The 22,350-nt window shown below is 39.8% G+C and overlaps 2 protein-coding genes across 8 annotated transcripts in view; one reads left to right on the top strand and one right to left on the bottom strand.

Annotated features, from left to right (window-relative positions):
* LOC101703188 (protein FRA10AC1 homolog) overlaps nucleotides 1-7,443 on the top strand; it is an 85,190-nt gene extending 77,747 nt beyond the window's left edge. For 6 of the 7 annotated variants that reach the window (XM_087184933.1, XM_087184932.1, XM_087184931.1 and 3 more), the window contains one exon: nucleotides 1,831-7,443. The gene's annotated coding sequence lies outside the window, so the exon portion shown is untranslated. The remainder of the gene's footprint in view (nucleotides 1-1,830) is intronic. The other variant, XR_015440365.1, reaches the window with a different exon arrangement.
* Nucleotides 1-22,350, bottom strand: part of Pde6c (phosphodiesterase 6C) — a 71,220-nt gene that overhangs the window by 24,053 nt on the left and 24,817 nt on the right. Inside the window, 9 exon segments of the mRNA XM_087184939.1 lie at nucleotides 3,908-4,017; nucleotides 4,388-4,495; nucleotides 4,734-4,880; nucleotides 7,995-8,063; nucleotides 9,252-9,395; nucleotides 10,762-10,911; nucleotides 16,038-16,085; nucleotides 17,767-17,833; nucleotides 17,936-17,997. Of these exon segments, the coding sequence (XP_087041065.1) occupies nucleotides 3,908-4,017; nucleotides 4,388-4,495; nucleotides 4,734-4,880; nucleotides 7,995-8,063; nucleotides 9,252-9,395; nucleotides 10,762-10,911; nucleotides 16,038-16,085; nucleotides 17,767-17,833; nucleotides 17,936-17,997 (905 nt within the window).

Raw genomic sequence — 22,350 nt, 5'->3', positions numbered from 1 at the left:
GTATTCCCTGGGGAATTTTGATCTGGGGCCGAGGTGGGTGAAGGCTGTGTACAAGCAACTATTATCTTAAAATTTAAGTAGTAGAAAATGGTGCAATTTGTGGATGAGAAAACAGTGAGATTTGTCTCTGAAATCTTTTAAACCAGTGATTTCTGAGGACTTACAGAATAATCACTAGAAAGAGCAGGAAAGGTGTGGAAAGAGCAAACACCAAGGCTGTATTCTGAGCACTTCTGTGAGAGCAGCCCGGGGCCGCCTGTGTTGGGGCTTCAGCAAGGCATCTGAAAGGGGACCTTTTCAGCCTTCCATACCATTTCGAATACTGGATGTATCTACTCAGTATTCTCTCAAATAGCTGGAAAGCAGAGCCCAGAGAGTGTTGCTTTGTCGATTAATTGATTGTCTGGAAGTAGGTTTCCAGCTCTGTGCCCCAGAGCTCTGCGCTTGCTCACTTTTAACAACCTCTCCAATAAACATTGACAGAAACAATGACTATCTAATTTTTGGATGACAAAAACTGCATAAAACTCCAATCATTCTTAGGCTGACAAGAGTATAACTTAAGTGGAGATTTTGACTAAGAGTAGAATAAAGAATAAAACTATAAACATGAAATTTAATTAGGATTAAATACGAAATACTTTAAGCCATTTCTGGATTATTGTGCCAAATTCTAAGACCTACATTTAAAGAATGACACAAAAACACTGGAGTGGGTTCAGAAAAGAATGGCAAAATTACATGTTAGAAACTGTTATTTAAAAATAATTTAAAACAGCTTCAACCTGAAAAAGAGAATATTTTGGGAAGATAGACATGATTATTCTGTTTAATATACAAAGGAATACCATGTGTGGGAGAAATTACATCTATTCAAGAGATCCAGAGAGCTGAACTATGAGAAACAGAAACCGAAGAGACCGATTTCAGTTTAGTATCATGGGGAAAATTCAGCTATTAGAATCACCCCAAAATAGAATGTGATCTAGTGTGAAAGCCTTGTGATCAAGTGGATTTGCCACTGTGGAAAATAATCAAATACAGATTAGAGGACAAAGGAAGGCTTACATTGGATGAAAGAGTGAAATGAATTCTAAAATTCCTCATAGTTTTTTCTGATAACTAGTGATAAGATGAAGAAGACCAAAAGACCAGAGAACTAAAATAAAGTAAACAGTGAAATGGGGTTGAGAGGGATAAAGAAATCTACAAACATAAAACCAGAATACAGAAAGCAAACTGGCTAGAAAAATAAAGAGAACACAAAAACTTGAGGAAATAATACAAATTTGAAACTGGCAAAAGTTTTAGGGTGTTGTCAGAGGACATAGTCTAAGGTTGGAAGGTAAAGTTGGAAGCCAGAACCTAGGAGGTCAGACATTTGGAGACAAGTAATCTGACCAAAGGCCACAAGGTTAAGCCAGCTGTGTTCCTACAGCTTCAGGTCACTCCACAGATTACCTCATTGGTACCATCACTGTGAGAAGAATAATCCAGTACTATTCAACCTCTTTATTAATCACACTTGCCAATATAATGTCTTAATACATTTAAGGATTCCTGAGCAATTCTTTCAACACAATATGGATACATAAAGAGTCTTGGCAAGGATAGTTGTTGAAGGACAATGTGCAAAAAGACTGATCCCAGGAGCTTGGAGGAGCTGCTGGAAGTAGACCATGTTAATTCTGAAGAACACAGACCTATCCCAGTTTGTAGTCAGGAAGCCTTTCCATCACCTTTATATGCGTGATCTTATTTAATCTTTACATGTTCCCTATGTCCAGCTTATAAAACAAAAATGACTTACAAACACTTTTGACTCCACAGTGCCAAGCCAATGCAGAGGTGTGGAGTGTGGCTGCATTCTTCCTGCAAACCTAGAGGTGAGCCATCACATTTGATCCTGCTTCTTCCTGTCAGTGAAGTTTGAGCTTGTTTCCTCAGTGGTAAAAGTGAGGGATAATAGTGCCTCCTGTGTGAATGTGTTGTGAAGTTTAAATGAGGTAATGTTATTAACTAGGTCTCCAGCATATAAGTGAGGCTTAATAAATATTAGCTCTTTTGGAACTGAATGAGCTAGTGCACTGCTGATTGGGAGGGAGGAAGAGAACTCCAATGACTGCCGAGAGACTTATGTTCAAGAGGACCGAGTGGCCACTGCGGGCTGGACCTTCCTGAGATGAAGACACACCTTGCCCAAGCCTCAGTGGAGATACTCTTTTAAGGTAATTGTTGAAGGCAGAAAGTCACTGTGAACAAAGTGCTTTTAATTCATTGAATACATTTTTCTTAAGCAATTACTATGTAAGTTTTACATCTATAATTTCATTTGCTTCTCATGATAATCTTTGAGAGGTCAATATTATACCTAGTTTATATCTAAGCAACTTAATTTTAAATAGAGATTAAGGAAATAGTTGGACTCCACAAACCCCATAGTCAAAAAGCCTTTTATCTCCAAAATAGCTTCATTGCCTCTGGAGAGGAGCAAGCCATGTGTCAGAAGTAAGCATGACGGTGGCTGAGACAGATCAAACATCCCAAAAAACATTCTCAATGGGCTGGGCTGGCCATGAGCACTGCTGATGAATTTTGAAGAATGCCAGTGATATCATAATAGTCATAATAATACCTAATAGTGATTAACAGCTAAGAGCTTATCATGAGTGAGGGCTTTATATACATCATCTCATTTAATCTTTACAACAGCCTTACATGTTCGATTCCATTATTATAGTTCCTGTATTTCAGATAAAGAAATTGAGCCTTAGAACGTTTAAATAACTTGTGAGCTCGTTCCCCACAGAGCACCACCAAGTGGACAAGGCCGGCTGAGTCAGAGAACCCAGCAGTCTTCCCAGTCTCACCTGGAGCAGGGCTATATGGGTCCACCTCAGGGTGGAAAGCTAAGCATAGGGGAGAACTGAAGCCAAAACATCAGCCCCTTATCACTGCCCAATGCATCATGTCTGGATTTTCAAGGCAACACTACAAAACAGGCATCTTTGAAGACTTTTTTACTTCCAGGGTGTTGTGTTTTAATGTGCTCTCCAAATTTCATGTGTTGGAAGCTTTGTCCCCATTGTGGAAACTTTGAGAATTAGGACCTTTGGGAGGTGCCTGAGTCCCGAGTGCTCTCTCCTCAGCTGTGTGCTAATGGGTCATCAAGGGAATTGTTTGTTATAAAGACCAGCTCTCTCTGGCAAGCTTCCTCTGCAGCACCATGCATTGTCCTGTGCTGTTATGTTGTAGGATGAAGACCCTCACCAGATGTTGAGGCTATGCTTTTGGACTTCCCAGCCTCCCAACCATGAGCTAAATAAACCTCCATTCTGTTAAAAAAAAAAAAAAGAAAGAAAGAAAGAAAGTTTAAATAACTTGTGATTCCCAAATCTCTCTGACCCTGATATAACATCCTTATTACTGCACTTCTTCTCTTGGGGCAAGAGAGGATGATAGCACTGATATTAAGGTGGGCCTACTAAAGAAGGGTTTAACAGAATCCAGAGGACCAAAAAGGAAGAAGTGTTCTCTAGCCTGAGCTGGGAATAGCCCCCGGGTGTACAGTAGTGTAAGCCTAGGATTAATACACCTTAGTATTTGAATTCAATACCTCAATTAAGCAAAGTTGTAAGAAGAAAAGGTGAAGGCATATATGAATGAGACAGAGCCCATTTGGAAATGGAAACAAAAGGGAAAATGGAATGCAGGCACCTAGGGAGAAAGAGCAGGTGTTGTCATAAGGGCTGAGGCTTGCTCAAGAGGGAACAGAATATAACTCTGAAATCTACAAACATGGTGAAGAAAAACTGACTAGGTTAAGGGACAGGAAATTATTTTTTCTCCCTTTGGGCATCTTCAAACATTCACCAGTACATGCCAGCACTGCTTTATGTTCACTTACTTCATTTGGTACAAATTATTGGTGCCTCTGTGGTCAATGTCATGGCAGAAAGCAGCAGCAACCATGGCAAAAGCTTCAAGATCAGTGTAGTATTTCTTTAGTCTTCCTGTCTAAAAATAGAGAATGATACATATTTACGTGGGTTTATAAACATCTATTCCCGGTGCAGCAAGACCTGCCTGCAGTGAAGGGGACCCATTATGTTTTTACTACAAGTTGGATTTTCTCTTGTGAATTTTGTAGCATTTTGTGCAATTCCAAAACCTAGCAAGTGATGGAAATTTTCTTTAAGAGGCAAATAAATGATTGTCTAAGTGATAATCCAAGTGCCCAGGGATACCCATGTCATCTTTAGGGGATGAGGATTGTGCTTGTGAATTTCAAAATGACAGATCTGAAATGATGGACCATATCCATTTGTCACCATGCTCAAGTGGGAAATGTGCAGATTTCCAGTGATTTCCAGCATGCCGTACTTACCATCAGCAAGGTAAACATGGTCTGCCCCACGTTGAATCCATGCCGCCAGTTGTGGTAAGTGATGGACCGGTACCCCTTCCTCACTGTGTACATCCATCTGGTAAGAACCTGTTACCCAAAGACGACAACACCATTCAGACTTTGGAACAGAACTCTAAAGGTTAGAAGTCTGTGACAATCTTATCTAAAAAGATGTGTCAGTCTTGTTGACAGAGTTTAAGCTGATGTATTTACAAAGTTAATGATAATTTAAAATCCAAACTGAGTTAATCTTTTGAGCCACAGAAAACATTAGTGAAGTACAGCAATGGAATCAAACAGCATTTTAAGTGAAATATCATCTGACCTCTACAGGTACTTTGAATTTCTCCACCACATTTATTTCAAAAAACAGTTGTAGTCCACATTTAATCAATTCATGCTCAGTAAAGGGAAAGTCACTGAAGTGGAATTCATATAGGTCTACTGCCTTTGGATCCGGCAAGTCCTCTTTCTATTGAAAAGACAGATTGTTTCAGAATACATTTATTTTTTCCCTTTACACTCACATACCCAACACTGAAGTAAAAAATTACGATAAAAGAATACCATAGACAAGTTACTGAGCCAATATATGTCAGACACCGGGTTATACAGTTTGCATAGATTACCCTCAAAACAAACATACAAAATTATCCCCATTTTACAGGTGGTTAAGTTGAGACTCAGCCGTATTTAAGCAAAATGATGGTTTCTGATCCTCTGGTTCCTGTGCCTGGGTTGGCCCCTCACATTCCTGTCCCTTCCCCATGGAGGCTCCCAGGGCCCTCCCATGCTCCTGTCTCTTGGTACCTACATATGTCCTCCACATTATGGATAAAGCAATCCCTCAAATATGCACTCCCATGTGGAGAGACAGACAATGCAATAAGCACAACTCTTAACAGTCAGAGTTATGGGGTAGGGGTGCCCTGTGCCACAAAGCCTTCCTGCTGGAGGCTTTCGCAGACTCACTGTTCTCTGAGGGTTATTTAATGAACAAAGGTAAATTACTCTGGCTGCATTGCAGGTTCAGTCATGCCAAAGTATAAATGTGCATTTTAGCAGGAAACAAAGTACAAATTTCTCAGAATTATGATTCGCAGTCCCCATTTACAGACACAGGCAAACCCATAAAATACTACTGTAATACAGAAACCACAGATTTTGAAGAACCACAGTTTTTCAGGTTGTGATACAGAGACTGGTAGAAACAGTGACTTCTTATTGTTCTTATACATGGGCATTCTGGCTCCCATCGAAGATTTTTTCCTCTTTGTAGGAATCATGCAGCTGAGGTCTGGTGGTGTACAGGAAGTGGCTACAGGCCATGAGGCTGCAAAGTGACCACACTCCAGCCTGCTTCCAGCCTGGCTGGCCTCATCTACTCCCAGAGGGGTTGCATGAACTCTGATCAGGTTATTTTCCAGGTCCCAGAATGCAGGCTGATCACAGTTTTGTCCTGCACCTATGCCAGGCCTCCCAAGTAGTTTTTGTCACTTCTCACCTCTACTCCAGCCACTTTCAACCACTCAGGTTTTCCTGAGACAACACACTGTCTTGAGTCTGAGTAGGGCAGTGGCCTTGGTTATGTTTTTCTCTCCCTAATCCACAAAGGGCTTTGTGAACCAGATCATAATATCTTTTGCCCTCAGCACCTAACATTGTCTCTTGTAGTATGGTGTGTTTCAATAATTAATGAATGAAGAAACTGAATAAAGAATGAATGAGCTGCTTCACTCAGAATTCCTCTCCAAATCTATGGTTGGGGAAATGTTAGCTGCAGGAGCCTCTGTAAGTGCCCAAATGTCCTAGGGAGTATGAAGGCACTGGTCACCGCCCCTACCTGAGTCAGAGCACTGTTACTCTGGCCCTTCCCAGCACAGATGCATGGAAGCCTTGTCATGCCTCAAAAAGAGAGCTGAGCCTCCCTGGGGCCTACAGTTAAAGGGTGAATGTGGAGAAAGAATCAGGGTGAGTGGAGATGGACACATAAGAATATGTTTGAGAAAAGATGCCAGTATAATTCTAGAGAGCTCTTCTGGTTTATTTAAATTTCTAAATTTTATGCAGCAATGATTTAGAATTAGCTCAGCATAGCTTTTACATTCAAAATATGCTGTTTTTGGTAAGTCTATGGTACTCTGCCTATTTATTGATTCTGCCACATAAGGTTCTTCCTTCTCTACAAAGGTAGCTAGAGAATTTCTAGTGTCATGCTTGTCAATGCAATCTTATTTCACAAGAAGATGCATATTTGAGGACAGGTAAGGAGGGAAGAAGTTTCCTTTTCTGGGCCAGGAATGAGAGGTGGCACTCAGAGGCTGAGCCCAGGAAAGTTGGAGAAAGAGAGGACATCTCAGGTAACACAAAAATATGGACGGGGTGAGGAACTGGTCCCTCAACAGGAGTCAAAGGCCAGTGGTCTATGGCGGGAGAGCAAAGGGCTAGTATGGGAGGAGAGAGCCTATACAATAGATAGGGGGCAGGTAATTTGGTGTGACGCCAGTTAGAACTCTTGTATCATGAATTGGATAGGGGCAGTGGCAAACAAGATGAAGTAGATTACAGGAAATTAGATGTGATATTACCTCAATTTCCATCACAGAATTTTGGCCTCAAATCTTGGTAAATATCCCAGAAGTTCATGAGATCACAGAAGAGCTGCACTCTAGAAACAGGTGTTCCACCCCAATAGTAAGGGCAAAGACCACTGCCAACAAAATCTCAAACCAGTTTTCATCTATCAGAAGAAAGTCTAGTCCTCTTTGTAGAAAGATAATAGCACTCAGAGCCCTCACAAGTTTTTATTTATAAATTTTAAAATTACAAAGCAGGTTTTAAAACAAGATCAAAGGACTGAAAGCCACATTTAAAAATAGACAATAAAACCCACACTTGAGGTGATTCAGGTATTAAGAGGGGTACTTTAAAGTAATTATGACCAACAGATTTTTAAAAATAGAAAGAAAAATAGTCAAAATAGATAAAGTGATGAAAAATTTAAACAGAGCTCAAACTAAAAAAAAAGAATCAAATGTACATTCTAGAACTGAAAGAAACAGTCTCTAAAATTAAAAATTTATTGAGTGTGTTTAATTGTAGACTGGAAGCAACAAAAGACAAGACTAGGGAACTGGAAGAGAAGTTCATTTCAACCAGAAATAATAGAAGTCACCTAATGACCACACACACACAAAAAAGCACCGAGTCTCTCCAAACGCCAGAAAAGAAGCTGGAGATGGCAGATGGTCATTGTGCCTTGCAGTGGTCTACGTTCTAGTGTCACTTTGGCATGTCCTCTGGGCAGCCATGGTACGAGCTAAAATAAACTATGCTGTGATATCCCTAGATTCTGTACCTGAGGTTCCTCATGCAGGAGCCTGGTTTAGCTTGTTAACTTAATTGTAGGGAACACAGAAGAAAGAAAAGCAGGAAATCAAAAGATCAGGATTTAGCAAAGATCTCCTATGTTTTTGGCCTTGAGAAGTGTCAAGATAAAGGAAACATAATATTTATTGAAAACTGAGAAAGCATGTTCTAATATATTTTATTAAAAAGGCATCAGAGAGAGAAGAAAAACACTTACCAAAATTTTAACAAGCTGTTTTTCTTCACAGTCTTCAATTACATCTATATTTAACTTCTCTTTAAATTTCTAAAATGTAAAAGCAGTTGAGGTGTGAAATGCCTATGAAGATTTCTGATATATTAAAATCAGATAAGATATATTTAAAATGTCCTATAAAAAAGTCCATGATAAATACATATTCTTTATACAAAAACCTTATTATGAACAATTCTATTCAAGAAATAATCAAATATTATTGATTTCTCTAGTCTCCCAAAGTGTAACAGTAGTCATCACAAAAAGAACAGCAAAAAGGAGGTGTGGATTATGTGTATGTAGGTAATAAAGAAAAAAAAATGAGTGGTTTACATCTGTTTTTCTAGTAGCTGATAGCAATTTCTCATGATTCCTCTATACTTTCTCATCTTTAATATCTCAGACTCTCAAATCAAGTATGTTTTAACTCTCAATCTTCCCACCCAGCAAAACCAAAACCAATCAAACAAAACAAAATCCTTCCACAAAACTACACACATTTTAAAAGCTAGGGAAATGCAAGGAATAGAGATAGTGGGTATGGGATAGTTTCCCTTCTTTGTGGTAACCAGAATGCTGAGCAAAAATCCACCAACTCCTCCATCATCCATGTCTTGATCATGTGACTTTCTTTCATAAATGATAAATTAAGTAACTGTAATGTGAGCAAAGATTTGAAATGTGCTTCAACAGTTGGGCTTCCTTTCTGCACTTCTGTCACTAGTGTGAGAAGAGCACTTATCAAGCAGTGGCTAGTCCACAGAAGAAAAGAGACCCAAAGAGAAATCCAAACTCACAGCTTAGAGCCACACTCAGTCAAGGTAAAAGAAAGCCTAGTCAACTCCCAAATGAGGAGTGAGAGATAGATGTTTATTATGTTATGGTTGTTTTTAGACAGCATTGTATAAAAATAGCTGACTGCTACACTGCTCTTCCTGGAAATATTTTTTTCCTTGTTAATATACTTAAATTTAGATGTTAAATTTAGAGCTGCTTCAGCTCTTTAGACCCAGGAACTGTTTTCAACCAAGCACCATTTCAACCAAGCAATATGGACACCAGTAAAGGTTTGTGTACACTGAGCCATTGAGCTCCACTTTTCACCTCTTCTTCTCTGTCTTCCTTTCTTTATCACAGGCTAAATCTCTTCTCATTTGTCAGACTCCTGGGTAATTAGGTGGTTTCCAGAAGCTAACATTCACATCACCTAATGTCCAACAGACTGAATTCACCACTTACCAAAACAGACTTAATTTCATCAGCAGAGGCTTTGATCTGGTTCATAAGCATTTCCTGAGCAATGTCTTTTCTGTTTTCTAGCTTATTCATTTTCTCATAGGTGTCAGTATTTAGAAGAGACCATCCAAGAAATTGTGTGAGAGTCTGAAATATATAAAAAGTGATTCAGATTCTCTACAGTTGGAGGAAAATTGATTTGGGGGCACATCTGCATGCTTTCCTGTGAGTCAGCCTCTATTCTACCATCAAGACCCCAGTTCTTTATTTTATTTTATTTATTTATTTTTTTGGTACCAGGGATTGAACTCGGGTCCTTGTGCTTGTGAGGCAGGTGGTGGAACCACTGAGCTAAATCTCCAGCCCAAAGAAAGTTTTTTTTTTGGTACTGTGAGACCTAACTAACTCCATTTTAAAATTCGACTCCATCTTGGAATAAGACAGTAAAGTGGCCTTGACATAAATTCCACTTCACTGAAGTCAACTATTCCCCTAGTCTCCTTTGTGCCCATAAACTAATGATAAAATGTCCTTGCTGTGAGACAACAGATAAAAAAAGGACACAGCTCCTAACTCAATCCTCTGTCTGCCCAGAAAACAGACGCTCCCGGGCCCATTATCTATAGAACATTCTGTCAATGTGCTGATTGTTCCTTTTTCCCATAAAATCTACATGTAGCCACCCCTCAACCCCCCCCCATGTACACCCCATACTTGCTAAATATCAACCAATCATGTAACTGCTAAATGGAAAATCCCCAAACCTTGCTATAGCCACAATAAAAACCCTGCTGATTTGGAATTCGGGGCTCTCAATCCTGATCCGCTGCGTCGGTGACAGTTGAGTGCCCCTGCTCGAGCTTGAATAAACGACCCTCGTGTGTTTACATCGGAATCAGCTCCTTGGTGGTCTTTGGGGACTTCGCGATCTGGGCACAACAGTACCAGGGATCGAACTCAGGACCTGGCACTTGTGAGGCAGGCACAGTGCTTGTGAGGCAGGCACAGCACCACTGAGCTAAAACCCTGGCCCCCAGTTCTTTATTTTAATATAAGAAAAACCACATGAGCTTATTACGCTAGACAATAAACTCTGCTAACCCCTTGCTTTTCAAAGTGCCATGTACTATGAGTCTCCTATTGCAGGGGAGAAATTACAAACACCAGTAGAATAAAACAGGACCTAAAAATTAGACAGAAGGCTAAATGAGATGAAAATGAGAATGAGAGTGAATAGTAAGGAGGAGGAGAAGAAAAAAGACAGAAATATTCTTTCCTGTTTTTCTAGAATTAGAAAGCTTTTGGGTTAGGCTACATTTCAACCTTTAATAAAAAATGTTGCAGTATGAAGAACTCAGGAAATCGAAACGACAAAACAACATTTTGGTTACAACCATGTGTGACTCATGTCTTAATTGCCCTTCAAAATATCATTTCAGAATAACAAATAATTATGCATCCTCCATTATTTCATGAATTTTCCTTGCCTCCATTATTTTATTATTATGCTTACCTCAGTAATGTGTTCATCATGCTCATCAAAGGGTTTTCCATCCTTTCTGTTGTAAAATGTAGCTACTCCCACAATATCTTCTTTCTTGTTGACAATAGGCAGGGACAATACATTTTTAATAACCCAACCAGTTTCATCTACAGGTCCTTTCTACAAACAATAAGAAAATAACTTAGTTTATTTCAGTTTTTTACTTTTAATTTGAAATAGTTATAGATTCATAAGGTGTTGCAAGAAAATGTATAGAGAAGTCTCATGTACCTAGTTTCTGCCAGTGGTAACATCTTGTGTAACTATAGTACAAAATCAAAACTAGATAACAGTATACAATCTACAGAGCTTATTTAGATTTCATCATCTTTACTTATTTATTTTTGGTACCGGGGATCGAACTCGCAGGTGGCAGAACCACTGAGCTAAAACCCCGGCCTAGATTTCATCATCTTTATATGTACACACACATACATATGTGTGTGTATATATTTGTATTTATAGTTCTACACAAGCTTATCCATGTATTGATTTTCAACCACTATTAGCATCAAGAATACAGAATTATTTCCTTACCACATGACATCCTTGAGTAGTCACTACCCTACCACCCACCATTTAGTTTAAGTAAATATTTCAGTGCTACATGTGCAATTTCCATTTTGTGTCAGAACATGACTATGACTGTACAACCATTATAAATGCTCTATGGCATCCAATCAGGTATAGTAGAACTAAAACCAAATGTCTGTTCTGACAACTCTAACCTTCTCCCTTTGTTCCCCAGCTCCAGGGATGGAAAGAGCCTCTAAACCCTATATAACTTCACTGTTGCCTTTTCACTTTTTTATGGCCTGAAATGCCTATTTAGCTAATTTATTATATTAAATTCTCTCTGTTGAAATATTTAATGTGGTTCTGTTTTCCTGACTGGTCCATCAAGACAGTCTTTTGTTTTATGGTACATTGGGTTTAGTAAATGTCTGTAAAGCCTTGTTGATGTGCCAAGGACCTGGCTAGTTGTTGGGGTTACAAAGGTGAATAAATAATAGACCCCACCCTCAGCCTACTTGCAATTAGTGGGGGAGGATGCAAGCATAAAAGTTCAAGACTGTTTCTCAAAGTGTGGCTCAAGGACCACATGCAACAGGTTCTCTTTAACATGTATATAGTCTCTGGGCATGCATTTTAAATCATTTCTCTAGGGAATTCTGATATCTTTCATGTATGAGAAGTACCTATGGCATCTGCAGAGCATGTGGCTAAGGCAAAGGGAACCATGCACTCACCACACCATACTGGTTGGTTCTTTAAGCCCCTTGTGACTTATTAAACATCCTTAGAGGCCTTTGTTAAGTTTTAGCCCTCACACGAAGCCTTCTTTAACTTTTCTAACTCATACGGAAATTTTCTTTTTCAATAGTCCAATAGCACTTATTTCCTGGATCATACAATTTAGCATCTAGATATTTTCTAAATGCTTTAAAATTGTTGATTTTGGTCTCTGAGTCTGTCTTTTAGTTATCAAAGGGCAAGCATTATTGCTTAAACTACTAAATTTCACATAAAGGGTGGCACTGTGCTAAGATATAATAGTAAACAAATACTATGTAAACAAATAATACAAGTAAGTTGTTTATTCTTTATCACTAATCTTTATAATTGAAATGAAAAGCAGAGAAAGCTAAACTTCAATTTGTATGCCCTAATGGTCAAAACTTTGGAAAATAAGATGCAGTATATAGTGTTCTCCAAGTCTTCAAGCTTGGAAAACTCTGAGAAATATTTATATACTTATACCATTGTATGGATCAGGGACAAAATCATTAACGGAAAATATATCCTGCATGTGTGCAAAATAACTTCACAACCTTAAGTACCTATTATGTTTCTTGAAGCTTTCAAAATAAAAAAAGCTTCATCGACTCCTTATTGATGTTTTTTGCTTTGTTTTTATTTTCAAAATGGGAGTCTCGCTCTGTTGCCCAGGCCAGTCCTGAATTTGTGCTGGACTCAAGTGATCCTCCTACCTTAGCCTCCTGAGTGCTGAGACTACACTTGCCATCTGCAGTGTTTTAGTAAATATTTAGCAGGGGATTTAGCTCAGTGGAGCCGCTGCCTGCCTTGCAAGCACAAGGTCCTGAGTTCGATTCCCGGTACCAAAAATAAAAAACTAAACAAATATTTATTTGCCACCTGTTTTTTTCATGCATTTTCTCATTAATTAGAGCTTTTGACAGCAAAGTGACAGAAGGAATCTGAGATTTAAGAAAAAATAGTAGGATAAAAATCTAAAACTGAGAAAATTCTATGTACTTTTCTTCTATGAAATTAGATCATTTTAATTGATTTTAAAGGAAGAATCCCTTAGTACATGTTAAGGAATAGTGTGGTAGAACACTCGTTCCCTGAAGATGTCTGCATCTTCATTCCTGGAACCTGTAAATATGATACCCTAACATTCCAACAGAGAATTAAAGTACCAATTAGAATTAAACTAACCTTGAGACAGGGATATTACCCTGGATTTTCCAGATGGACCCAAAGTAATTAAAAGGATTCTTTAAAGTAATAAGGGAGGATGGAGTCAAAATCAGAGAAAGAGATATGATGACACAGCAAAGGCAGAACGATCAGATTGCTCAAGCTTTGAAGACAAAGGAGCCATAAGCCAAAGAATAGGGGTAACCTCTAGGAGGGGGAGGAGGCAAGGAGGCAACTTCTCCTCTAGAGCCTTCCAAAAGGGACATAGTCCTGCCAATACCTTGATTTTAGCTCAATACGACCCATTTTGTGTTTCTGACCTACAGAACTGCAGGATAGTATTTTTTTGTGTTTTTTTAAGCCATTGAGTGGTAATCTGTTACACCAGCAATAGGAATCAAATACAGTGTGTCCCAAAAAGCATTATTTGAGAACCATGGCCTTTGCAAGTTTATCCTGACAGTAGCTCATTTTAGATTATTGGCTTGTTTATCAAACTTATCAGGTGCAAAAGGGAACAGTGAAAAGTGGTAGGGCATGAGCAGGTAGAGAACAAATATGGGAAAAGGAGGGGGTTGTTTAGGGAGAATGTCCTCCCCACCCTGGGGAGGAACAATGGACAGGTGATGCCTGTGAGGAAAAAAGGGAGGGAGACTCAGGGGGCTGAGAAGGCTGCTACATAGAGCTGCAGTTCTGGCCTGGGCTAAAGAGAAGGGGCAGAATGCAGGCGTAGCGGCTTAGACCACAGTGCAGTTCTAGAGTAGTCTGCAGGGCTGTCAGAGATTCCTGGCCAATGTTGCCTGTCAGGAGAGTCTGATTATCCCCTGGAATGGGCCTATATTACCATTTCTACCATGCTCAGTCACTGGCTGGAAGCAGCCTGGGGAGGGCCAGCCTCAGACCCAATGTGCGGATGGCCTGTGGAGCACAGCGGCAGCCAGATGGCTGGAGCTCTGAGGAGCCCCCTTCTGCGGGTGCCACACTGTTCCCTGGGAACTGAGAAATCACCATGGACTAGAGGTCTGTCGTACCTTGGGGAGTCCTGGGCCTCAGGGAAATCCCCAGCCTCCTCTTGGGGTCGTCAAGAAGGCTGCCCCTCTGTGTGTCTGCTCCTGCAGTAGCTGTGGTGTGGGATGGCAGGAAGCATGGCCCCTCAGGCTTTAATGAGCACTTGGTTCACCTGGGCCAGGTCTGTCCCTCTGCCTGTGTAGATAACACTGCTCAGCGTTCCCCTAGCACTGTTCCCCTTTTCTTGCTGTGCATTCTACTCTGGAAATCACTTTCCATAGACATAAACCTCAGGGCTGGGCACAGTGTGGTCACAAGTAAGCCTCAGTTGCAGGGAGGAAGAAATGAGAGCCAATACAACCATATGGTGTTTGTGTGTATCCATGTCAGTAAGTAGAGGGATGGCAAGCAGATCCTGGGAACCTTCCATATCACTGAGCAAGGAGTGTGACTTGCTGAGGTGCACCACTCACACAGCAAGGCTGACTTTTCCATCTAGCCATAAATGGATCTGGGGGGCAGGGAAGGGGGAAGCAGAGACAGAAACAAAGAGAAATAGGAAGACAAGCAACTACCGGTGCCCATCAGAGAGGGCATTCTCCACGTGTGACTAGGATTAAGACTAACTAGATGTTTGTTAAATGCAGGACACAGAGCAACTAGTGCCAGCAAGCAGAAAGAAGCTGCGGAGGCAATGCCAGCTTATCCTCCACAGTACAGTGGGAATGGTGGTGGATGGAACAGGTGGAGGATGGGCGGGGTGGCAAGTAAGAAGAAAGGATGTGTAGGGGCAGGATAGTAAAGGTGACAGCCTTTTGGTGAATTACGTGAAATTGGAAAGAGAAGAAATGAGCCCCCAAGTCCTGTAGCCAAATCCAAGCAGAAAGTCATTGTCTTAGTCTACTTTCTGCTGCTATAATAGAATAGACTGGGTAAATTATGAAGAAAAGAAATTTTCAGTTCTCAAAGTTCTGGAGGCTGGGAAGCCCAGGATCGTGACACCATGACCTTGTGAGGGCCTTCTCACTGTCTCACAATATAGCAAAGAGCATCCCGTGATGAGATGACAAGAGGTGAGCTTGGGTCTCTTTCCTTTTCTTATGAAGCCATCTTGGGGACAACAATCTCATGATCTTATCTAACCCTAATTACCTCCCAGAGGCCCATCAACATATGAATTTGGGGATTCAGTTTCCAACGCATGAACTTTTGGGGACACACTCAAACCACAGCAGCTGTGACAGCCAGGTCAGCAAACCCAGGGCGACTGGGTCAGTGGCTTGTCTGTGGTGAGCCGAGGTGGACTCTTTGGGAACTGGGTCTCTGAATGTTAGGAGAGAAAGATAAAATGCAGGAACTAATAAAAATATTTTCCTTTGCTGATTAGAGTTGTAATTAGAGGCAGGGAAGGATTGTTGAGAAAGCAGCCAGCAGGGCTGGATTCAGGTCATAGGATGTATCCAGCCAACTGTTCATGCAAAGCACATTTATTGAACTTCAATGATGTTCTAGGCTCTGTTGTTGCCACTAGAGGACCAGATGTGGGAGAGAATGGAGGAGTGGTGGGCATCCCTGTCTCCTCTCATATCCTTCTCTCCAGCTCCTTTTTCTTTCATTGAAGAATCTGCCACTTGGTGACTACTCGTCCAGCCAGAGTGAGTGGGGCATGGGCCCTTGGTCTGGCTGTAGGCCATATCTGACCATATGGAAGCCTCTGGGGACTGAGGAAAGGAGAGAGTGTTTACTTCCCACTCCAGCCCTGAAAGATGAGGCTTGGTTGAGGGCACAGTTACCTGGAATGTGAAGTATTCGTCTGCAGGGGCATTTAGCATGTTACATATCTGTAAGCAAGAGGAGACAAGAGTCCTGAAATATCTTGTAGTGGAGTCATTTAAACCCACAAAGGAGAATAAGACAGAGTGCATCAGGAGTGAGGGTTTCTGACACGATTCTTAACTGCTTATGGCAAAATTATCCACACTGGACTTCGGCTCGGCCACACTTGCTAACAACTCATTGAAGTTAGCTTCTCTTCTGCTTCGTCACTGAGTGTCAGTAAGCACCATCTCTGCTCCTTTCAGCTTTCAACCAATTCCTTTCAAATTCTAAAACACTAGCTGTTTAGGCCCAGGGGAGGAGAAACCTGAACAGAAAGGCCATTCTTCTGGGGCAGGTGTGAGCTGTGATGCTAGGATTGGTCTTCTTTTCCTCCTAAGTGGGATCCAAGGAAGAAGAAGGTGGCTTAGAGGAAGAAGGAAAGAGCCAGGCAGCCTTTCAGTTGCACCAAAGTAAGGATTCACTGGGGAGATATCACTTCAACTACTGAAATTCAGAAGCCATTGCTCACATCCATAAGGAGAAGCAGTCATTCCATTTTTACTCATTCTAACTTACTTGTAATTTAAGTTATTTCCACAAATGGATCTTAATAAAAGAGTATCTTTCTTTCTACCAGCGTTATAGTAGAAACTTAAAACCACAGAATTTTAAGGCTGAAAGGGCATCAATGATTAAGTTTAAGCTTCCTCATTTAAAGATGAAGAAATAAAAATCCAAAGAGGCTAAGTGATGTGTTCAAATTCATGGGAGCAAATCTTATCTCCAGAAGAACCAGCAGAATTGGCTCTCTTGGGCAGGGGTTGGGAGAACCCTAGTTTGTCTTTGTTGCCCATCTGCATAGTGTAAATACTCCCATCATGCAGTGTTTAAGTTGCCAATAGTTCTTAAAAATCTAACAATCTTGTTAGTCAATTTGAGTGGGCTCCTTACCTACCACAACGAACCCTCTTAACCCCATGGCCCCAAGATAAATTCTTTCTAAGAATACTTGAACCACATCAACTATTTTTGTATTATTCTTACAAAGAAAATGTGAAAATATTTCAAAGTTTTTGTGAGCATTTATAACCTAAAAATTTAAGGAATAATTTGTGCCATTCATTAATTTTATAAACTAACTTGAATGTATTACATTATTTTATGGGCAGATCATCCATCAAATGTGGTTTAAAGAGGTAAAAAAAAAGAAAAAAAGCTCATTTCTCTTTTCTGACCTTTCTGTTAACAATACATGTTTCATCCTATGTTTGGGCCCCAAGAGAATATTTAGAATTGAGTGAAGATCTTAGAAGCCCAAGCCCACAGAAGTTCTCGCCCTATTATCTGTTCATCTCTCTCTTTCTCATGTGTCAAAAATTAATCAAGGTACTAGAGATAGAATTAAACTTAGAATGAATCATAGCATTGACTATAAAAGCATGTCTGAAGTATGTATGGCTACAGAATAAGATGAGGGATGGATGAATCTTTTTCACATTGACTAAATATTTTTATACAGAGTTTCAGAGTCTCCAGTTAATCTGTATTCAACTGCCAAATCTCTTCTCCCTTATGTCCTGTTCTAAAGGAAGTGATCATCTCACCTTTCCTGGTGCTTTCTCACTTTGTCAGTTGTATCTATATTTTTGTTAATAAGAGTTTCATGCCATATTATTTAGAATTTATATTTGTCCAATAACTTACAAATCCATTTTCAGCAACATATGTTGGCAGCCCACTAATGAGTGTCCAGTGGTCTGCAGGAGGTGTCCTTGAGGAAGATTAGAAGAAAGAAAATTATTGCTGTATAGAGAAATGATTGTGTGCAAAAATAAAATGGCAACTCCTGTGGCTACTTCATGACAATACTCACGGAATCACTTTGATCTCGTTTCCATGTAAAATATGATCAATTATTTTATAAAAGATTATTTCCTAAGAGACAAGGAGATTATAAGCATAGTATTATTTCCCAAAGGAAATGCTTTTCATTGAAGAATCCATACTTTATTTAAAATCACACAGGACCTGATTTCCTAGTCACATTTTCCTGCATAATTTACATAAATTATGCAGAATTACATAATTACTACTACTCACATCCTAGCTACAAACTAACGACAAAATCAGAAATATTGACTATGTTCATTTAGGTGGAACTAAATTTCATTTTTAAAAAAGTTAAATTCACACAAACAGCTTTTGGGGAAATATTTGGCTACCAAATCACCAGCTTTTCTGTTTCTACTCTTAACTGATCCCTTTTTCTTCTCCAGAAAGACTTGATGTGATATAACTTCATGAGAACAAATCAAGTAATTTCTCAATTGCAATCAATTGTATATCATGAACAATAAGCTCTCAAACTTTTCCAGCACTGGCTTATCTGAACAGATGCATGAGAGGCAGGGTTCAACTTGTGAAAGCTGGAAGGGAATTGGCAACTGGCCTTTCTACATCAGGGGCAGATGAAAAGCCTGAGGCGGGACCCTCTCCATCTCAATAACTTCTCTTTCTTGTGTGGTGAGAAAACAGTGGTGGGTAAATAGAGAAGGTTCTAGTCCCATGAAACTTTCAGTCAAGGGTGAAAGTATAGTCATACCTTGGTACTCATGCTAAAACCAATGAGTATCAAACAAATTTTCCCATGAGAAATAATGTATTTCTTAATTAGCCCGCTGCAGACAGGCAGGTCTGTGGACTCGGTCCCGAGGTTGCCTGTCCCGCGGAAAACACCGAATCAACCCGCGCCCCGGCGCAATCCACTGCCCCCGCCCTGCGCTCCTTTGGCCTCTTCTCCGTACAGCTACCTGGTTCCACACAACAAAGACACAGAGGACACCGGACCACCAGACCACTGTACTGGAGCTAATCAAGTTCTCAGCATTTAAAGAATTCCTGCCCAGAGGCAGGGGCTTCTGAGCTGCCCGCCCACTGCTCCTGGTCCAGAGGAAGGGGCTTCCAGGCCGCCAAACATCCCACCGCTCCAGGCCCAGAGGAAAGGGCTTTTGGGCCACCATCCCTAATGCCGCTCACGGCCCTTGGCCCACCTCTCCCAGCTCAGAGGAGGTGAGCCGGACGTCAACAGCACCCCCCTTCCCCCCCCAGTCGAAATGAGAAAACACGTAAATAAATCTCAAAACCAGACTTCCAGATCACCTACAGCAACCCCAAAGGGAAATGAGATGAAACACTCTGATACTCAACCACCTGGACCCACTGAACTGGCAACAAAAGGGGATCTGGAAAAAATGAAATCAGAAATAATTTCTCAGAAATAATTTCTCAGATAACAGGAGAAATTGTGCTCCTAGTGCAAGACATGATTAATAAATCTAGAGAGGAGCTGAGGAACATGATGGAATCCCAACATAAGAAACAAGTGGAATCCATAAAACAGATGCAAATAGATTTCTGGGAGAAGAAAAACTCCATTGAAAGTCTACACAGCAGAATGAGCCAATGTGAGGATACAATTTCAGATATAGAAGATAGGATTGCAATTAGTGACCAGGAAAAGAAAAATTGTTTCAAAATTGTAAGGGAACATGAGAAATCAATCCAGGAGCTGCTAGATGATGCAAAGAATAATAACATAAGAATCATTGGAGTCAATGAAGAAACAGGAGAGAGTGCAGATGACATAAAAAACTCTTCACAGAAGTAATGGCAGAAAAGTTCCCAAGCAGGGGAAAAGAACTTGACGTACAGATAAGTGAAGCATATAGGACTCCAAACAACCTTGATCAAAAAAAATCTACACATAGGCATATAATTTTTAAGATTTCAGAAACTTAACAGAAGAACAACGTTCTACAAGCAGTCAGAGAAAAGAAACAAATCACATACAAAGGAAAGCCCATCAGAATCACAGCAGACTTCTCAACACAAACCATCAAGGCAAGAAGAGCTTGGAGTGACATATTGCAAGCCCTAAAAGAAAACAGCCTCCAACCCAGATTGATGTACCCTGCAAAACTATCTTTCAAAATGGATGGAGAAATAAGATACTTTCATGACAAAGACCACCTTAGGAACTTTGTGAATACCAAACCAGCACTCCAAAGAATTTTACACAATATCCTAGGAACAGACATTGAGGATCACAACCCCAGGAAGCAAAACAGACTGAACCCATCTGGCATGACAAGAAATTAAATGGAAACGGGGAGAACCTAACAAAAAGAAAAAGTCATGGCAATGATAAGTCAATATGTTTCAGTTATAACCATCAACGTTAATGGTCTCAATTCACCAATCAAAAGAAATAGACTGGCAGAATGGGTCAAGAAGCAAAATCCAACAATGTGCTGCATACAAGAAACACATTTAATTCAAAAGGAAACTCATAGACTGAAAGTTAAAGGGTGGAAAACAATATTGCATGTGACAGGAACCCGAAAAAAAGCAGGAGTAACTATCCTCTTTGCAGATTAAGTAGATTTCAAACCAACACGGATTAAGAGAGACAAAGAAGGACATTACATTCTTGTAAAGGGAATAATCCAAGAGGAAGAGGTGACAATCATAAATATCTATGCACCAAACACTAATACACCCAACTATATAAAACAAATACTAACGGACATGAAAAGTCATATGTGCACTAATACAATTGTAGTGGGGGACCTCAACACCCCACTGTCACAAATAGATAGGTTAACTAGACAAAAAATAAGCATCGAAATACTACAACACAAGCGAACTCTTGAACAAATGGACTTAACAGATGTTTACAGAGTCTTCCACCCCACAAAATCAGAATACACATTCTTCTCAGCTGCACATGGGTCATTCTCAAAAATAGACCACATACTCACACATAGAACATATTTAAGTAAGTGCAAAGGAATTGAAGTTATCCCCTGTATATTATCAGACCATAGTGTAATGAAATTGGAGATCCAAAGCAAAAGAAACTCCAAAAATTTCAAAAACGCATGGAAATTGAACAACATACTTCTGAATAAACAATGGGTCACAGAGGAAATTAAAGAAGAAATCAGACAGTTCCTTGAATTAAATGACAATGACAATAAAACATATTGGAATCTATGGGACACAATGAAAGGAGTCTGATGAGGGAAATTCATAGCAGTGAATATGCATATTAGGAAGGCAGAATGAGCCCAATTAAACAACCTGATGCTGAACCTCAAACTTCTAGAAAAAGAAGAGCAGGACAAACCCATAGCCCATATAAGGGAGGAAATTATAAAGATCAGAGGAGAAATCAATGCAATAGAGACTAAGAGAATGATACAAAAAAAATCAATGAAGCCAAGAGTTGGTTCTTTGAAAGAATCAACAAAATTGACAAACCCTTAGCCCACCTTATCAGAAAAAGGAAAGAAAAGGCCCAAATCCATGCAATTAGGAATGAAAAGGGTGAAATGACAACAGACCGAGCAGAAATCCAGAGGCTCATCAATACCTACTTTGAGAACCTATATGTCAATAAGATGGAAAACACAGAAGAAATGGACAGATTCCTAGATACATATGAATTACCAAAGTTTAATGAAGAAGACCTAAAAATTCTAAACAACCCAATATCAACCAATGAAATTGAAAACATAATTTAAAACTTAACAACTAAGAAAATCCCAGGCCCTGATGGCTTCACTGCTGAATTCTACAAGACATTTAGAGAGGAACTACTGCCACTATTGTTTAAACTCTTCAATAAAATTGAAAGGTAAGCAATACTCCCAAATTCATTCCTGGAAGCAAGCATCACCTTGATCCCCAAAGCAGAGAAAGACCCAACCAAAAAGGAGAACTATAGGGCAATCTCACTAATGAACATAGATGCAAAAATCCTTAAAAAGATACTGGCAAATAGAATGCAGAAGATCATCAAGAAGATCATACACCCTGATCAAGTGGGATTCATCCCAGGGATGCAGGGATGGTTCAATATATGAAAATCAATCAATGTAATACACTTTATCAATAGAGCCAAGGATAAAAACCATATGATTATCTCCATAGATGCAGAAAAAGCATTTGACAAAATCCAACATGCATTTATGATAAAAACCCTGCAAAAAATTGGAATAGATGATCTCTACCTCAAATTGATAAAAGCCATCTATGAAAAACCAACAGCCAATATCATACTAAATGGTCAAAAACTGAAATCCATCACACTAAAATCAGGAACAAGACAAGGATGTCCACTATCACCACTCTTGTTCAATATAGTTTTGAAAACAATGGCCACGGCAATTAGACAAGAGAAAGAAATAAAAGGAATAAAAATAGGAAATGAAGAAGTTAAATTGT

Source organism: Heterocephalus glaber, unplaced genomic scaffold (genome assembly GCF_053883595.1).
Source record: "Heterocephalus glaber isolate CG9 unplaced genomic scaffold, H.glaber_assembly_v1.0 deba00001497, whole genome shotgun sequence".
Lineage (NCBI taxonomy): Eukaryota > Metazoa > Chordata > Mammalia > Rodentia > Bathyergidae > Heterocephalus > Heterocephalus glaber.
This window is presented reverse-complemented; position numbering and strand designations above follow the sequence as displayed.